The following is a 15,757-nucleotide window of genomic DNA, read 5'->3' as shown; positions in this document are numbered from 1 at the left end:
GAGAAGTATAGTTCATAGAACTAGGAAATGGATTGCCCTTTCTTCAGACCACATCTAGAGCGTTGTGGTCAGTTCTGGACACGTTTGTACGATGATGTTGATAAACTGGAGAGGGCCAAACAAGAATAAATAAGGAGGAGGATGAAGTGCCTTGCAATGATGTCATATGTGGATCATTTGTAGAAATAGGACGTTTAGTTTGGAGAAGAGGAAAACTAGTGGGAACATGGCAGCTGTGTTCTCTTAATTGAAAGGCTATCATATGAAAAAGCGATTAGCCTTGTTCTGTTTGGCTTTAGAGGGCAAGTACAAGTCACAAAGAAGCTACTTTAGGCCTGATGTCAGGAAAAAATTCCTATTGGAACCATCCTGAAGTGTAATGACTGGGCTCTGGAAATCCTGGGGCTTCTTCACTAGGAGTCTTTCCAAGCAGAGAATGGGTGACTCCTTGGCAGGTATGTTGTAGAGGGGCTTCCTGTTCAGATTGTGGTTAGCATAGATCTTAGGCTGATAGGTTTCAGTTTGGAAAGGGTCTTAAGTTTGACCCACTTATTTTACATTTGGGAAACTTGCCAGGTAGTAGGTAGTAGGTATCAGAAGTGGGATTCAGAGCTAGATTTTCTGGGTCCTTTGTTCTTTTCCTCATATTTTGGTACCTTACAAATATGAGATTATGTGATTACTTTCTTGGTTTGTCCAAAATGGCAATTTAGCATTCTGTGGTCTCTTCTTGCTATATCTAAGACCTCCTGGTGGTTGTTTCCGGGATTCTCTGGTTGCTCTCAGCATGCCATCTTCCCTGATAGGATTGTGAAATAAGAGCCACAGCTTCCTGACTCCATCCTCAGGGAGCCTGAGGTTGTTGGAGCAGCTCCTGCTGCTAAAGCCTTCCCTACTTCCATGGGCCTTCATCCACTTGGGAACTCACTAATATCCAGAGTGGACTGAGCACACACTGATACAATCAGGAGGAGGTGAGAGCATTCCTGGTAGTTAGGGATTTTTAAAGTCTTTTTTTCTTTGTCATTTTAGGTAAGTATATAGGCCACTTTAGGTGGAGCTTAAAGCACAAAGACAGCAAATTTAGGATGATGATTTCTCAAATGCTTTAATATTCCCAAATTGCTTTCTTCACAACAACCCTGTGGAGTTCTATGTATGAAAAGTATTTCCTCTGTATTACGGTTAAGGAAAATTAAGTCTTACTACAATTAGGTGACACTGTCCCTGGTCATACTAAAAATGTTGAGACATAACACCAAGTTTCCTGACTTTCAAATCCAGTGCTCTTTGCCTCCATCACACTATTTTTCTCTTACACTCTAACAATAATAGTCAAAGGCTGCTAATCTTAAAATAACAAACAAACAAAAAAAAAACACCTCATTTTAAAATATAGATTCTATACCAATTTTGGATAATTGTTCTCTCTTCACGGACAAGTAAGTAGTTAGTGGATACAGCTTCAAACCTGGAGTCAGGCTCAAGTTTAAATCTAGTCCTAGGTACTTACCAGCTGCGTGTCCCCGGGCATGTCACTAAGCCCTGTTTATCTCAGCTTCCCCCTCTGTAAAATAAACTGGTGAGAACATCCCAAATGGGGATCACAAAGACTTGGACATGTCTGAAAAATGACCAAACAACAGTTACAATCTCTCTTTTTAATCTATGTTTTGTTATATGTGTCTCAATTTTCCCGTGGTCACCTTTTTTTCCATTTTCAAACAGGCCATTCAGAAGGGCAATACAGAAGTTGCACGAATACATGCAGAAAATGCAATCCGACAGAAAAACCAAGCAATTAATTTCTTGAGAATGAGTGCTCGAGTAGATGCTGTGGCAGCTAGAGTTCAGACAGCTGTAACAATGGGCAAGGTAAGAAACATGCTGTCTGAATGATGGCACTCTGCACAATTCCTAACACAGTTGTTAGTTTGGAGATGTAAAAATCCCCATTTTTCTTTTAGCCCTCCCTTCTTTATTTTCACACTGTAACCCTAGTCTATTACTTTGAGAATATCCAGCATTATATCATTATAACCTTGCATTTTTCCTTCCTCAAAATGAATGGAAAGAAAGAAAATTGGAAATTAAGAGGTACTCTTGGAACACTATTTCACATTTGTTATTGCTTATATTTCACTGATATTTCTGGCAATATACTGCATTGCTAGGACTAGTTTAGCTAGTATAGAGAGGCAAGCTGGCCACTGTGATGAATTCTTTTGCCATGGCAACTCATAAAAAGAGTAGGCAATGACGTCTTGTGCAGGGATGGCAATGTGGCAGAAAGGAGTTCTCAGAGAGTAGTAAGAATCAGAGGGTTATTAGACCGGTAGGTTGTTACAAAAGTGTGTGTGTGTGTGTGTGTGTGTGTGTGTGTGTGTGTGTACTCATTCGCTTAAAAAAAGGAGGCTTTAAAGACACTTAAGCTTTTGAGACATAATATATTGAAATAGTAATACTCTGAGATGGGAGCTGCAAACAGCAAGTCACAGTGAATAGAGCCAGTTTTGGAGGCAGAGACACCTCTGTTTAAGTCTTGTCTCTAACAGATGGCTGTGTAACATTGGGCAAGCTATTTAAGATGTCAGGGCCCCCATGAAGTTTTAAGTTTCCCCACATTGATGAAGTTACAGACCTAGTCTGTTCCCCTCCTTCTTTCTCCCCCCCCAAAAAAAATAAACCCCAACAACAAAACTTCTTCTTCAATTCATTTGAACTAACACTGCAGGAACTGAGTCATATCAGTCTTAACATTCTTGCTATAAATGGAGCCAGAAGAGATAAGGAAATTGCAGCTAAATGAGAGGATGGCTCATAGCCTGACCTTGGAGAGGCAAAGAAAATGATTTCATTATGTGTTCAAGGCAACCAAAAATACCATTCCATGGGATCATTGGGATAAGGGACCAGAATGTACTACAGACAAATTTGATGACAAAAGGAATAATGTAGGGCGTGAGAAGGAACTGGTAGTAGTATGTAATGTTCAGGGTTCGAGTAATAAAGGTTTTGAAAAATTCATATGATGAGATTGAATGTGATGTTGAGAAGAGGTATTAGTTATGTAGCCCCTAGGAAATCAAATCAGATTAAAATGGAATTGGAAAATATTTAACAAAATAAAAAATATACATAATGTTAATAAGTAGTTTTCTAATTGAATATGCAGTCTGCAAGAATTTTTATGAATGATGTTAATAAGTAGTTTTCTAATTGAATATGCAGTCTGCAAGAATTTTTATGAATGATGTTAATAAGTAGTTTTCTAATTGAATATGCAGTCTGCAAGAATTTTTATGAATGAATTCCTCTATTTCTTTTTGAATTTGACATCACTGTTCAATATCTCTCAAGTCCATTCTTTTTTCTCTAGTGAGATGGACCTAAACCTAAATTAGGTTCTCATCACTACTAGTGTGTGAACTATTGCAGTATAGCCTCTTTAACTGGTCTCCTTAGTCTGTCTCTCTTTTCTAATCCATGTTCCCAAGACATAAATCTCTCCCTCAAGTAAAAATCTTCAATAGTTGCCTCTTATTTCTGAGATAAAATGCAGAGTCTCCAATCTGTCAATTTAAGATGAGGTAAAATTCTGTGTAACCCAACTCATTAGTAGATTATTTGCAGAAATTCGATGACTCTTTTGTTTCTTATTCTCCTAATAGGTAACTAAATCAATGGCAGGTGTAGTTAAGTCTATGGATGCTACATTGAGAAGCATGAACCTTGAGAAGGTAAAGAATTTCGTCCTTTAATATTTTAATTATATTTCTAGTTCATGTATTTTTCTTTTGGTCATAATTCTTTTTTGTCTCTCTCTGTTTATAGATATCTGCCTTAATGGACAAATTTGAACACCAGTTTGAAACATTAGATGTTCAGACACAACAAATGGAAGATACTATGAGCAGCACTACAACACTAACAACTCCACAGGTAAGCAGGGTGAACATGCTAGGAAGTCAGCTCCAAAATTGGGCCTTCAAGGATACTCATTTTGTTCTTTTGAACACAATTACCCTTTTAGCTATTACTTTCTAGATCCCAAACCTTCTCTTCTTCGCTCCTCTCCAAGTCACCCAGGCAAGCAAATGAGGGGTTATCCTCCACAAAACCTTTTATTATAATCCTGGCTTTCCCCTCACGCACACCTTTTTAGTTTTCTCAAACCTCAGACTCCCAGTTGACTCAGTCTACTCTCTTATTCTGAAATGCAATGCTTCTGGCTTCTTTGGTGTACATAAGACTCTGCTCTAGGCATTTTCTCTAATTGTCCCTCATGCCTGGCATATTCCACTTCATCATCTTGGCCTCCTGGCTTCCACCAAGGCTCAGCTCAAAGGTCACTTCTACAAGAACCCTTTTCCAGTCCCCCTTATTTTAGTGCCTTTCTTCTCTTGGTTATTTCCATTTTGCCTTGGATATAACTTGATCATGCTTAGTTGTTGGAATATTGTTTTGTCACTTAGACTGTGAACTTGTTGAAGGAAGAAATTGTCTTTTCCTCATTTTTTTATCCCCAGCACTTAGCTCAGTGTCTGACTTACAATTGGCACTTAATAAATGCTTTTCTGCTGACTAACCAAGACATGAATGTATAGTCAATTACAGGCTTGATTCTGGTTCAGAAAATTCAGATTGTTTCTGGAACAGTTGTTTGGATAAAAATCAGCTACATCAAAGAAATAGAATCTTGTAAGCCCTTAGGTGAACCATAAATAAAATGTTGTGAGATTCAGAATATCCAAATAGAGCATTTTTTTTCTTTGTTTTTAAATAAAAATACTTATGCTGAAATAATAGAGTAGGAAAACCTGATACCCTCAGTCAAAATTATTTTTTTTCTGCATTCTGCTTTATATCAGAAAGAGGCAAATACTTAAGAAGCAAGCTTTATGTTTGGGGGTTCCTTTTTAAATAAAAATACGAGCATTCCCATCAGCATTATGTCTGAGATCCATTCTTTTAATAAAATCACAACTCATTTTCAGAATGGCACAGCTCGGTAGTGGACATTGAATTGAGGGTCAAGAGCTCTAGTCTCATCTCTAACTCACTGTATTGTTGTGTAGTCTCCCCTCCTCCCCTCCCCCCCCCCTTTCCTCATCTTGAAAAGACCGGGAAGGTTAGCCTTAGCTAATGAATCAGGTTGCTTCCAGCTCTTAACATTTTATAAAAGGAAGACCCTAAGATTCTACAGGATCCCCTATCACTAGAGAGACTAAATTATGTCCAACCGGACAGAAAAGTGAATTCATTTTATCTTGTAGAAATGTTTTCTAACTATATCCTAATTCTCCCCCTTCCTTTGTGATCCTGGAGAGGTGATTTAATTTCGGTGGGCCTCAGTTCCTTTACTTATTTATTGATGTTGGACTAGGTATTCTCTAAGATCCCTTTTCTTCTACTTTTAAGGTTATAATGGTCTTTAATTTAATACAAAAATGGTTAATGTATGATTAATTCAACTAATAAAAACACCTGTTTGCTGAAAATTCTATATTTGATAAATGTTTTAACACTTTAAAAAATTTTATTTTTCTATATGTTAAAAATTAATGGAATACTTTAACCAATTGGTGATAAAAATGGATCCCACCAATTTCATTTTAAAGTACAACTTCTGTAGTAGTCAAGTTGCAGCAGAGTTCCAAAAACTCTTTTCAGAAAAAAAACGGATTTTTAATAAAAGATATAACTCAGAAAACATGAAGTCATTATTTAAAATAATATGCCAAAATGTAGCCAAAGTTGCTTGTATAGTCATATATTCATTTTTGAAATTATTCTTAAGGGAAATGATGTACTGAAATGATATGGCTCCCTCTGGTGGCACAAGTTAAACAATGCTTTCTAAGTGGAAGATTTGCTTTGAAAATTATAGATGACAATCCACCTTAAAGATAGAATAAAGAATAAAGAAACAGCCAGAAATACTATTGAAAAAGCATTTTTTTTCCTTCTAGAACCAAGTAGATATGCTCCTTCAAGAAATGGCAGATGAAGCAGGGTAAGTATAAGACAGAACTCCATTTTATAATATTAAACTTAAATCAAGAGTCAGATAAAACTGTGCATAGAAAATATTTCTATGACTTCTCTTTTGCTGAAAGTGGTAAACTGCAAAAAGTCAAGATAGAATATTTATTTTTGCATTTGAGATTATTTAGACATCTTTTTTGTTTTAGAGTTTGACATAATTTAATATTCTTACAAACCCAGGTTTTGGTTTTGTTTTTTGTTTTTAATAATTGTAGCCTTGATCTCAACATGGAACTCCCACAGGGTCAGACTGGTTCTGTTGGTACAAGTGTTGCTTCAGCAGAACAGGTAAATAAATATTGGACTGTAGCTTGTTTGAATTCAACTTGCTACAGCTTAAGCCATTAGGAACTGTAGCAATGTATATACTTCATTTTCATCATGTGATAGTTAAGCAAAGCAGGCCTTTGTCTCCTTTCCAAAGGCCTCCCACACTTTATTTGCATGTACATTTGAAATCAAGATTAAATTTGTTCCTAATAGACTTAGCTGCTTATCTATTATCTATGCTTGTCTATTAACAAGTTCTCTAGTCCTTATAAAAGTTTTCTTAAGCAGGAGTTTTTAGCTTTTTTTTCCATGGTGTCATGGTTCCCTTGGGCAGACTTAGAAGACTATCTCTTCTCAGAATAATGTTTTTAAGTACATAAAACCAGATATATATGATTTCAAAAAAAAAGGAAATCACATGTATTAAAGATGTAAAATTTTTTCCAGTCTAAGTTTGTAGACCCTTTCTCCCTCTTGAATATTCTCTAGGAACCCTTTGTCCAGGATAATAATCATTCAATAACATTTATTAATCAATCGATCGATCAACATTTATTAAGCACATACTATGTGCTAGGCACTGGGCTAAGCACTGAATAAAGTATAAATCATAGTGTTGATCTTACATATACATTATAGTCATTTTGGACACAGGTTTGATTAAATATTATTTAAAATATGAGTTATTCATAGTGAATATGTGGTTTTATGCCTATGAGAATCTTCATGAGACTTAGTGACTTAAAATTTTGCCTTCTCCAGGATGAACTATCACAGAGACTTGCCCGCCTCCGTGATCAAGTGTAACACAAAGAACATGATGCTGCTGTTCACTACACTTACTTCTGAAACCTCCTGTGTGTATATCTGTGTGTTTGTATTTGTCTTTGGAGAGAGAGTGTGTGTAAGTGTATGTGTGTGTGTGTGTGTGTGTAGATATATATGGAATGTTCAAATACTCTTGGTAGAATAAGATAACTTTGGGCCTACAGTTCTTTATAAATATGATAAGAAGTTTGAGGGAGCTTACACTCTTACTTGACTTTGTAACTCTGAACAGCATGGGTTGAAATTGAAGGATATCTTTTATAAGTGTCTTACATTGAAACTAGAGTTTAACTCATTATGTTTGAAACATCTTCATGAAATATTGAATCAGAATTACAGTACCATAATACTTTATTTCCTGTATAGAATTAAGTTGAAACGTTTTAAATCCCATCTTCTTTTTATCTCTATAGAACTGAGGTGATAATTAAAAAAAAAAAGTAGAAATGGAATAGGACAAGGGAATCTCTCTCTCTCTCTCTCTCTCTCTCTCTCTCTCTCTCTCTCTCTCTCTCTCTCTCTCTCTCTCTCTCTCTCTCTCTTTCTCATTTGCTCACATAGCCCAATATACATCATTCCCCATTTTGGGAAGAACAGTACTGTGTGCATGTTGGCTTGTTTTTAGTCTGTATTCATATTTTAAGCTTATATTACCATAGGCATTTTCCCATCATATTCTGACTATGTATATGCGTGTGTATTGCATTTGTGCTCTAAAATCTTCACGAGATGATCTTTGCCTATAATTACCTGGAAAAATGACATATTATTTCATTTGCAGGAAATATTAAGACTCATTCACATTTGCTGTTTTCAAGATCTGGTAGTTAACTCATAGCCATATTTGGACTTCCCTATTTCTCTCTTCAATGAAATGACAAAATTGAGAAATTGGCCTTCCAGATTTTTATTAGCCAATATTTTTACAGTAATTTTTGTGAAACTCTTACCATGCACATTCCCAGGGACTGTTGTTGATTTATTTGGGGGAAAACTCTAACCTGTTGTTTTTATTTTTTTTTAAACATGAATTTCAAGAACAAAGAAATCAGCTATTCTTGAAATTAAATGCATTAGTCCATTATGTCTTAAAGCTGCACCTCATTACTCATTGGGAATCTAAAGTGAATTGGGAGATTTTAAGTTTGGACATACAAGCAACACACTCATCTAGTCAAATGGAAGTTCATATAGTTTGTATTTTGAATAGGAATGGAAGATGACTTAGTCACTGAATTTGGTTGCCCAAGTGTCCATTCATCCTCTTAGAATGGCTGTTTTAGTTTATTGAAATGTACAATCTTAACCGGTATTTTTGTTGTTTTAATTTAATAATCACAAAATGGTGGCAAAACCAGTCAGTTACTGATACCTTGTTGCAGATATATAAATGGAAGTTGAATGAATACGTGTTGGGGGCAGAACTAATCCCTCTAATGAAAGATTTCCATATAAAAGAATTATAGTGATGGTCTTTTGTTTTGTTTTTTCTAAATAAGAAAGTTTTCTTGAGGACGAATTCTCCCTGTTGTTAGTCAGGAAGGCATTCAAAGTGCAATTACAAGAACCTTTTGCCAGACCTTTCTTAGCCAAGTGTTACCCATTCATACAGAGTATTTTCCACTGCGAATAAGTGTTTGAATGAAAAATTTATGAAGTAAATGCAATGAGAAATAACTAGCTTGTTTGTTGGAGCATTGTACTCTGTGTATGCAAGTTTCTTGGTATGTGACCAGTGTGTTTCTGTCTACGTGTGGACAAGCCTGTATTTTCTTAAATGAGTGATGCTTTTTCCCTCCTCTGTATGAAAGTGGTTAATGTGTTTGTTTCTATTGAAATATTCTTGGGAGCCAGAGAAGAGAATTATCACAGACCGAAATGCCTATGAAGTACAGACTCTCCTTATTTTCCACTATTGAAGTAACTTGTTCTTTTGACTTGGACAAAAAGATTATAATTAAAAATCTGTTAACTTGTGGATAACTTCTTATTTGAATCTTTAAACTATCCATCAAAAAGTGTGTGTGTGTGTGTGTGTGTGTGTGTGGTTTTTTTTAATGTTGGGATGCTCTTTTGATGTGGTATTTAGAAACTTGTATAGTTTAAAAATCAATCTTTAGTTATTTAGAATTAAATATTTAACTAATTGCCTTTGATAGCCACCAAGCTTGCCTTTTAGATTCATATATTGGTAACTAAGAATATGCTGTAAGTCTAATACATTTCTAATCTTAGAATTTACTCTTAACAACATATGTAATTTACAGGTTTAATTCATTGTGTTTACAATTTGATAAGTGACTGGAAAACTAAGCTAAAAAGTAATCTATGAGAGAATTATGCTATAATGAGCTAAAAATGCTTATTATTTTCAGTTTTGATACTCTGTCCTATCTCAGTCTTTCTCTATTTTTTCCCCAATATTTGAATGCCATATTTGACTTGGCCACAAATTCAAATGAATGCTTTTTGCCTCTCTTACCTAAATTTAAAACATCTTTCAAATACTTCAGTTCTATTTCAACATGGCTCTTGTAGTCATTTGAAGGTCTTCCCAAGACTCCCCCTGAGTTAACACATTTACTTCTCTAACCTGCCTAGATACCCCAGATTCTCAATTTTTGAAGGCCAAATACATTGTCATCCAAGGAAAAGGAGTTTCTGAGCTTTCCAGGAGGAATCAAAGCCCTGGATAAGTAGGGGCCATGACCTGAAAGTCCTTTTGGCACAAGAAAGGAAACTTTGTTGGAGTGGAGGTTCTAATTCTTGTCATGGGGACCTCTGACAAAAAGAACTACTGAATTGGAAGGCAGGAATTGAAGCCAACTTATCAGGAGGTGCTAAAGCGAGCTTTCTCTCCTCCAATTTAATTGCCCAATAGGCTTGGGCCTGTCAGGAATCCTTTCCATTGTTTTATTTCTATAACAAAAAAGAAAAATTGGCCCTTTTGTTTAAAAATAAAAGCGAGCCTGTGCACTTAGGGAAGAAATATTTGATTCCCTTTTTATTAGAAGTGTCATTCTTATAAAGTTTCACCTCATCTCACCTGTTGTGGATAAGGCTAAAGAAAGAATGAGGATAAAAAGCTGTGAGAAACCTCACAGTTAAGATGGGGCTGTTTCCCAGGTACAGTGGTCAAATAGTAGCGGACAATGAAAAAACTTGTATCGGGGCTCAAAAGAACTCAGTAGTCCTAGGCCCAGCTCTGGGACTCACATGGGATTTTAACATAAATACATCACTTCATAGGATTATAGCTCCAAACCTGGGGAAAAAAATCTCAGACTTTCTGTGCCAGTCATTTAAAACTGGGAAGTTAAATGATTTGCCTAACTTGCCTATTTAAATGCCAGTAGGGGCAATTTAAACCCATATCCTTATAACTATAGTCTTTTTTTTTTTTTTTTTGGCCTCACATTCTGTCTCTTAAAATAAAGAGTTAAATTTAAACTAGATGAAGGGACCATAGCCAAGGGATTCCACACTGTCTTTATGTCATGGATCTCTGATGAAACCCTATACACATCTTCTGAAAATCATATTTTTAAGAGCACAAAATATCTAAGATGACAACTCTTAAGTTATTACATTTTTTTTTCATTTTGAAAAGCAAGATCATAAGACCCTAGGTTAAAAATCTCTGTTAAATTATCTCTAAGAGTCCTTTCCTAGATCTGACATTGAGCAAAAATAGACTGTTTCTACTCTTAAAGAGGGTCCTTGACTAGACTGGTTTTTGCTATACTAATCCAGTTGAGTTTTGCTTGTTACAAATAAATATTATGGTCTTTCGTCTTTTCCTCTTTTGTATTAGTAGAGAATGTATTTTTCAGTTTGGTGCCAACCTTGGGCAAAATTATGGAATTCATATTCAGTGTCTTCAACTCTCATAATCATTTCTCTACTTTCACTGTATCTTATCTGCTGTCTTACCTCCACCCCTACAGCACACATACATAATGCCTAGAATATGAGATCCTTAATAATGCTTGTTCATACACACAGTGTTTCTTAAAACACTACTCTAAACCCAGTATACAGACAAAAATGAAACCTTCGCTTTTCACTAGAATCTTACATTCTAAGGGGATGGTGGGGAGAGAATGGTGTATTACATGACCTACGGAGATGGAAGGAGGATATCAATTGGCAGGAACAGTGAAGACCTGTTACAGAATGTAGCACTTGGATCAGAGTCTTGAACGATCAGGTAACGTCATTTACATCATGAATTTTAGACATTTGGATATATTGTTTTTCTCAGGATTATCTGCATTTTTTGGGGTGACCCAAGGTAAGGCCCTATACTTGTAAAACCAATTCTTTCCCATCTACCCCCACTCTCTGTTCCCTGATAGTTTTCTTCCATGTTTTGAAAATGTTAGTCTCCAAAGGGCAAGACCCATTGCATACTACCATCAATACTGAAGCTCCTTGGAATGATGTATCTGTTGGCAACAGACTAGGCAACCATGGAACATTTCTGAGCCCATTGTGAACATGGATCTCCAATCTGTTAAGCAATGACAGAACTTCATGCCCATTTCAAATTATAATTTGTTTCTATAGCAAGGGGTAACTAGAGAAGCCATTGACTCCGTTGGAATTCTCAGTGTCTAGAGATGGGCCCCTAGCACCTCTGCAGAAATTCAAGGAAAATATGGGCAGAGTCCCCCAAGATGGGCAGGCATGGATGGGTTAGGATTTTCAGGGTTGGAAGGAGAACCCACTTTACAGGGGAGAAAACTCAGGCTCAAGAAAGATGGAATTTGTCCAGTGTCATAGCTAGAATCAGAGGCCATAGTTTGAATCAAGCCCACCTTCAGTATATCATGATTGATCTCAGATCAGACTTAACATTTAATTGTCATACCCATTTTCTTGGGGTGGAAATACAGATACCAGAACAAATATATTAAGAGATGAATGCTTCTCCAACCATATAGGATAAGTCAAAGAAAAATGATGTTGGGGTTTTTTTTAGCCTCTGGGATATTTGCTGTTGATTGAATAAATATATTAAAGATTGATGAGCAGGGGCAGCTGCGTGGTGCAGTGGATAGAGCATCAGCCCTGAAGTCAGGAGGACCTGAGTTCAAATCTGTCCTCAGATACTTAACACTTCCTAGCTGTGTGACCCTGGGCAAATCACTTAACCCCAATTCTCTCAGCAAAAATAAAAAAGATTGATGATCAGTAACATCTTTAGTGTGAATTAGTTTATCAAAGATTAATAAATTATCTTCCTAATAAGCCTGCTTCCCTTAAGTTTCCCCCTTCCTCCAGTGAATTCCAAGTAGGTCTTGATGGGATAAGAATGGGATAAGGCACTAGTACCCTGTGGAAGGGATGTTTTATCATGGAACTATTAGGTAGACAGAGAACAGAATAGTTGGGAAGATGGTCTATGAACAGGAACTGCAGCCTGGACGTTTTTCCCCCAGGCTGAACTCCCTTTGTCAGTTGATAACATTTATCTCGTCAATCATGTTGGAAACCACCTTCATTTTCAACACTTTTCTGCAGGAGAATAAATCAGATGGTTCATGACCATCTGAATCTTGTTTTTTTTTAACCACCAGGCAGGTGGCATAACCTTGCTATGATGACTTGTCCTGTAAATTCATCTCTCAAGAAAGACATCCAAATTATCGGGGGAGGCAAAATGAGACAAAATACATTGATGGGGGAAAAAACTTCCCAAGACATAATTTAAAACTCATGTCTTAAAATCAAGATTTTGCCCTTTGAAATGGCTTTGATTCAATGTAGTATGATTGCTCTCAGGTATGCATGACATAGCCAAGCCTGCTCTTTCCAGAGAGGCCAAATTGTCGCCCTCTTTTACTGGCTGCCTCTAATGTGTCCCAGGGACTTCTCTCAGCTTCTAAGTGCCTTCTCTTTGCATTCTCTCTCTATGCAACTCATCAGGAAGTTTACTAGGTGCCCATGTATAACCCAAGGGCCTGTAGATGGTGTAATTTGAGGGGGTACCAGGCAAGCCCCCGAATACTTCTACTCCACTTGCCATATCTGAAAATCTACTATGAGTGCTTTATTTTTTGGATCTTAAAGGTTTTATTTAAAATATTAGAAGAAATCTGAGAGGGGCAGCTAAATGACACAGTGGATTGAGCACCAGCTCTGGAGTCAAGCAGACCTGAATTCAAATGTGACCTCAGTTGTTTAACTTCCTAGCTATATGACCATAGGGAAGTTACTTAACCCCAATTGCTCACAAAAGGAATGTGTGTGTGTGTGTGTGTGTGTGTGTATACACATATAATGTATATATGTATGTTTGTATATATGTATATACTAAGAAATCCTGGAAGAAGGAGGTCCTTAAGTCCATAGGTTAATGCTTTAGAATCTTAGAATTTTAGAGCTGGTAAGACATCTTAGAGGTCATTTGATCCAACTGTCATTTTTCATTCAATAAGGCATTTATCAAGCTACTGTGTGTTAGTTGTGATAATTTAAAGACTAAAGCAAAGATTTTCTACCTTCAAAGGGCTGATCTCCCAAGGGGTCTTGAATAGTAGACTTAATTTTGAATCAGTTTTATGGTCTTCCAGAGAAAAGCAACATAAATTAGTTCTTAAAGAGCCAGACTCAAAACCAAGAAAACCCAAATTCAAGTTCTGCTACTAACAATATTGGTTGTGTGACCCTGAGTAAGTCAACTCTTACTACTTTGTAAGTTGCAGGGATGGCTGATACAAGGAGTTTCTTCATCCAGATTTTCTATTCTAAAGAAACTATGGCAAGCCCCTATCCAACTTGAGGAAATTTTCCGTGTAGCAACGAGTATGGGTATTCACATAGATTTATGTCACAACTTTCTGAAGACCTCTCTGGTTTTAAATGTCAGTTTAGTATGGTACCTTTAACTCGAGAAATGCAGAAGCTAGAAACCTGTTGTTTCAGGGATGTAAAATAGCTCCCTGCAGCAGCTAAGACAAGGGAATCCACCTCTCCAAGACCTTGAGTTTGTTTTTAGGGGCAAATTTCTGTAATAGCATCCTAGAACTGAAGGGAACCTCATCTAAACCCAACTTCAGGCAAATGATGTTTTTTGTTGTTGTTGTTCTTCGTTTCACAGATACAGAATCCAAGGCCCAGAGAGATGATTTTTCTAGAATAGTACAGCAAGTGTGGAAAAAAAAAAGTAGTTTGAAACCAGGTCTTCTTCCTGTTTGCACATTATTCTTTTGACTACCATATGTGGCCTTTGATTACTAGAAATTGAGGTAAGAAGAAATTGCAAAGAAGGGATCTTGATCTTTTGGTCTAAGCCTCTCATTTTACAGATGAGAAAACTGAGGCATTAAGTAGCAGTGCCAGGATTTAAATTAAGCATTTCTGTGTCCAAATCCAGTATATTCCTTTTCACAAGAGGAGAAGTTTTCATCTAGGCCAGTACTGGACTACTCTGTTTTTTATTTTTTTGGTTTGGGGGTTGATTTGTTTACACACACACACACACACACACACTCATTCACTCCCACTCCCACTTCCCCAAGCAAGAAGATTGTGCTGTCACACATCATTAAACAGGTGATTTCCTCCTTCCTAGAAGCTTATCTATAATCAACTGAGATATTCAGAAGGATCTGTACAGTACAATTTGTGCAGCTCAAGAACAAGAGAAGAACTGATATACTATTTTTAACAATCTTTTCTTGACCCCATGCAACAAATACATGTTGCTTGGCCACCTGTGGATTATTTCAATATTTCAAAAATCCATAATAAAATTGGTATGGATTCTCATTCCATTGACAGATCACAAGATTTTTTAAAAATTATATTCGTTTTATAGAATTTCAAAGGTAGAAGTACTTTAAGGACTAATCTAGTTCAAACTATATATAAGTGAATTTCTATTACAACATTCCTGGCAAATGACTTGTTTCACAAAGTATCTTGTTCCACCCAGGGGCATCTCTAGGAAAACTTTCCTAACATCATGGCTAAATCAACCATTTTTCTACTTCTACCTATTGCTCCTCATTTTATCCTCTGGGGCCAAGAAATGCCCAAATCAACCCTTTTTCAATCTGGCAACCCTTTTCTGAGCATACTAGATTTGAAGTCGGAAAAACTGGGTTACAGTTCTGCCTCTTCCTCACTCAGCCGTGTGACTCTGAGCTAGTCACTTACTCTGTCTGGCTCCTTGGATCCCTGATTTATAAAAAAGAAGTTATTGGACTAGATGACAGCCTTATATGTATGATATCATAATAATTCTTCTTGAATATTACATTTAAACATAGCTATCACATCTGATCTGAGTCTTCTTCATTCTGTCAGCTGATCCTCATGACTCGTGGTTTTCTTTTCTTTTTTTAAAGGTTATACATGTGTGAATATATTAAACATGTTTCCACATTAGTCATGTTGTGAAAGAAAAATCAGAACAAAAGGGGAAGAAATACAAGTAAAAAAATAAGTGAAAATAGTATGCTTCAATTTGCAGTCGGCCTTTATAGTTCTTTCTCTGGATGTGGTCAGCATTTTCCATCACAAGTCCCTTAGAATTGTCTTAGATCATTGTATTGCTGAGAAGAGTTAGATATGATAGAATTAGTTATGATAGACTTAATTC

The 15,757-nt window shown here is 36.4% G+C and overlaps 1 protein-coding gene across 2 annotated transcripts in view; it reads left to right on the top strand.

Annotated features, from left to right (window-relative positions):
- The window catches only part of LOC127542915 (charged multivesicular body protein 1b-2), a 99,243-nt gene that overhangs the window by 17,099 nt on the left and 66,387 nt on the right, over positions 1–15,757 (top strand). The window contains exons 3-8 of one of the 2 annotated variants that reach the window (XR_007948917.1): positions 1,729–1,875; positions 3,672–3,740; positions 3,835–3,942; positions 5,973–6,016; positions 6,264–6,336; positions 7,081–7,175. Coding sequence is in view for 1 of the 2 variants with exons in the window: in XM_051968823.1 (XP_051824783.1) it covers positions 1,729–1,875; positions 3,672–3,740; positions 3,835–3,942; positions 5,973–6,016; positions 6,264–6,336; positions 7,081–7,125 (486 nt within the window). In the remaining variant the exon portion in view is untranslated. Of the gene's footprint in view, positions 1–1,728; positions 1,876–3,671; positions 3,741–3,834; positions 3,943–5,972; positions 6,017–6,263; positions 6,337–7,080; positions 7,638–15,757 lie in introns of those variants that run through there. The other variant, XM_051968823.1, reaches the window with a different exon arrangement.

This window comes from Antechinus flavipes, chromosome X, assembly GCF_016432865.1.
Source record: "Antechinus flavipes isolate AdamAnt ecotype Samford, QLD, Australia chromosome X, AdamAnt_v2, whole genome shotgun sequence".
Lineage (NCBI taxonomy): Eukaryota > Metazoa > Chordata > Mammalia > Dasyuromorphia > Dasyuridae > Antechinus > Antechinus flavipes.
This window is presented reverse-complemented; position numbering and strand designations above follow the sequence as displayed.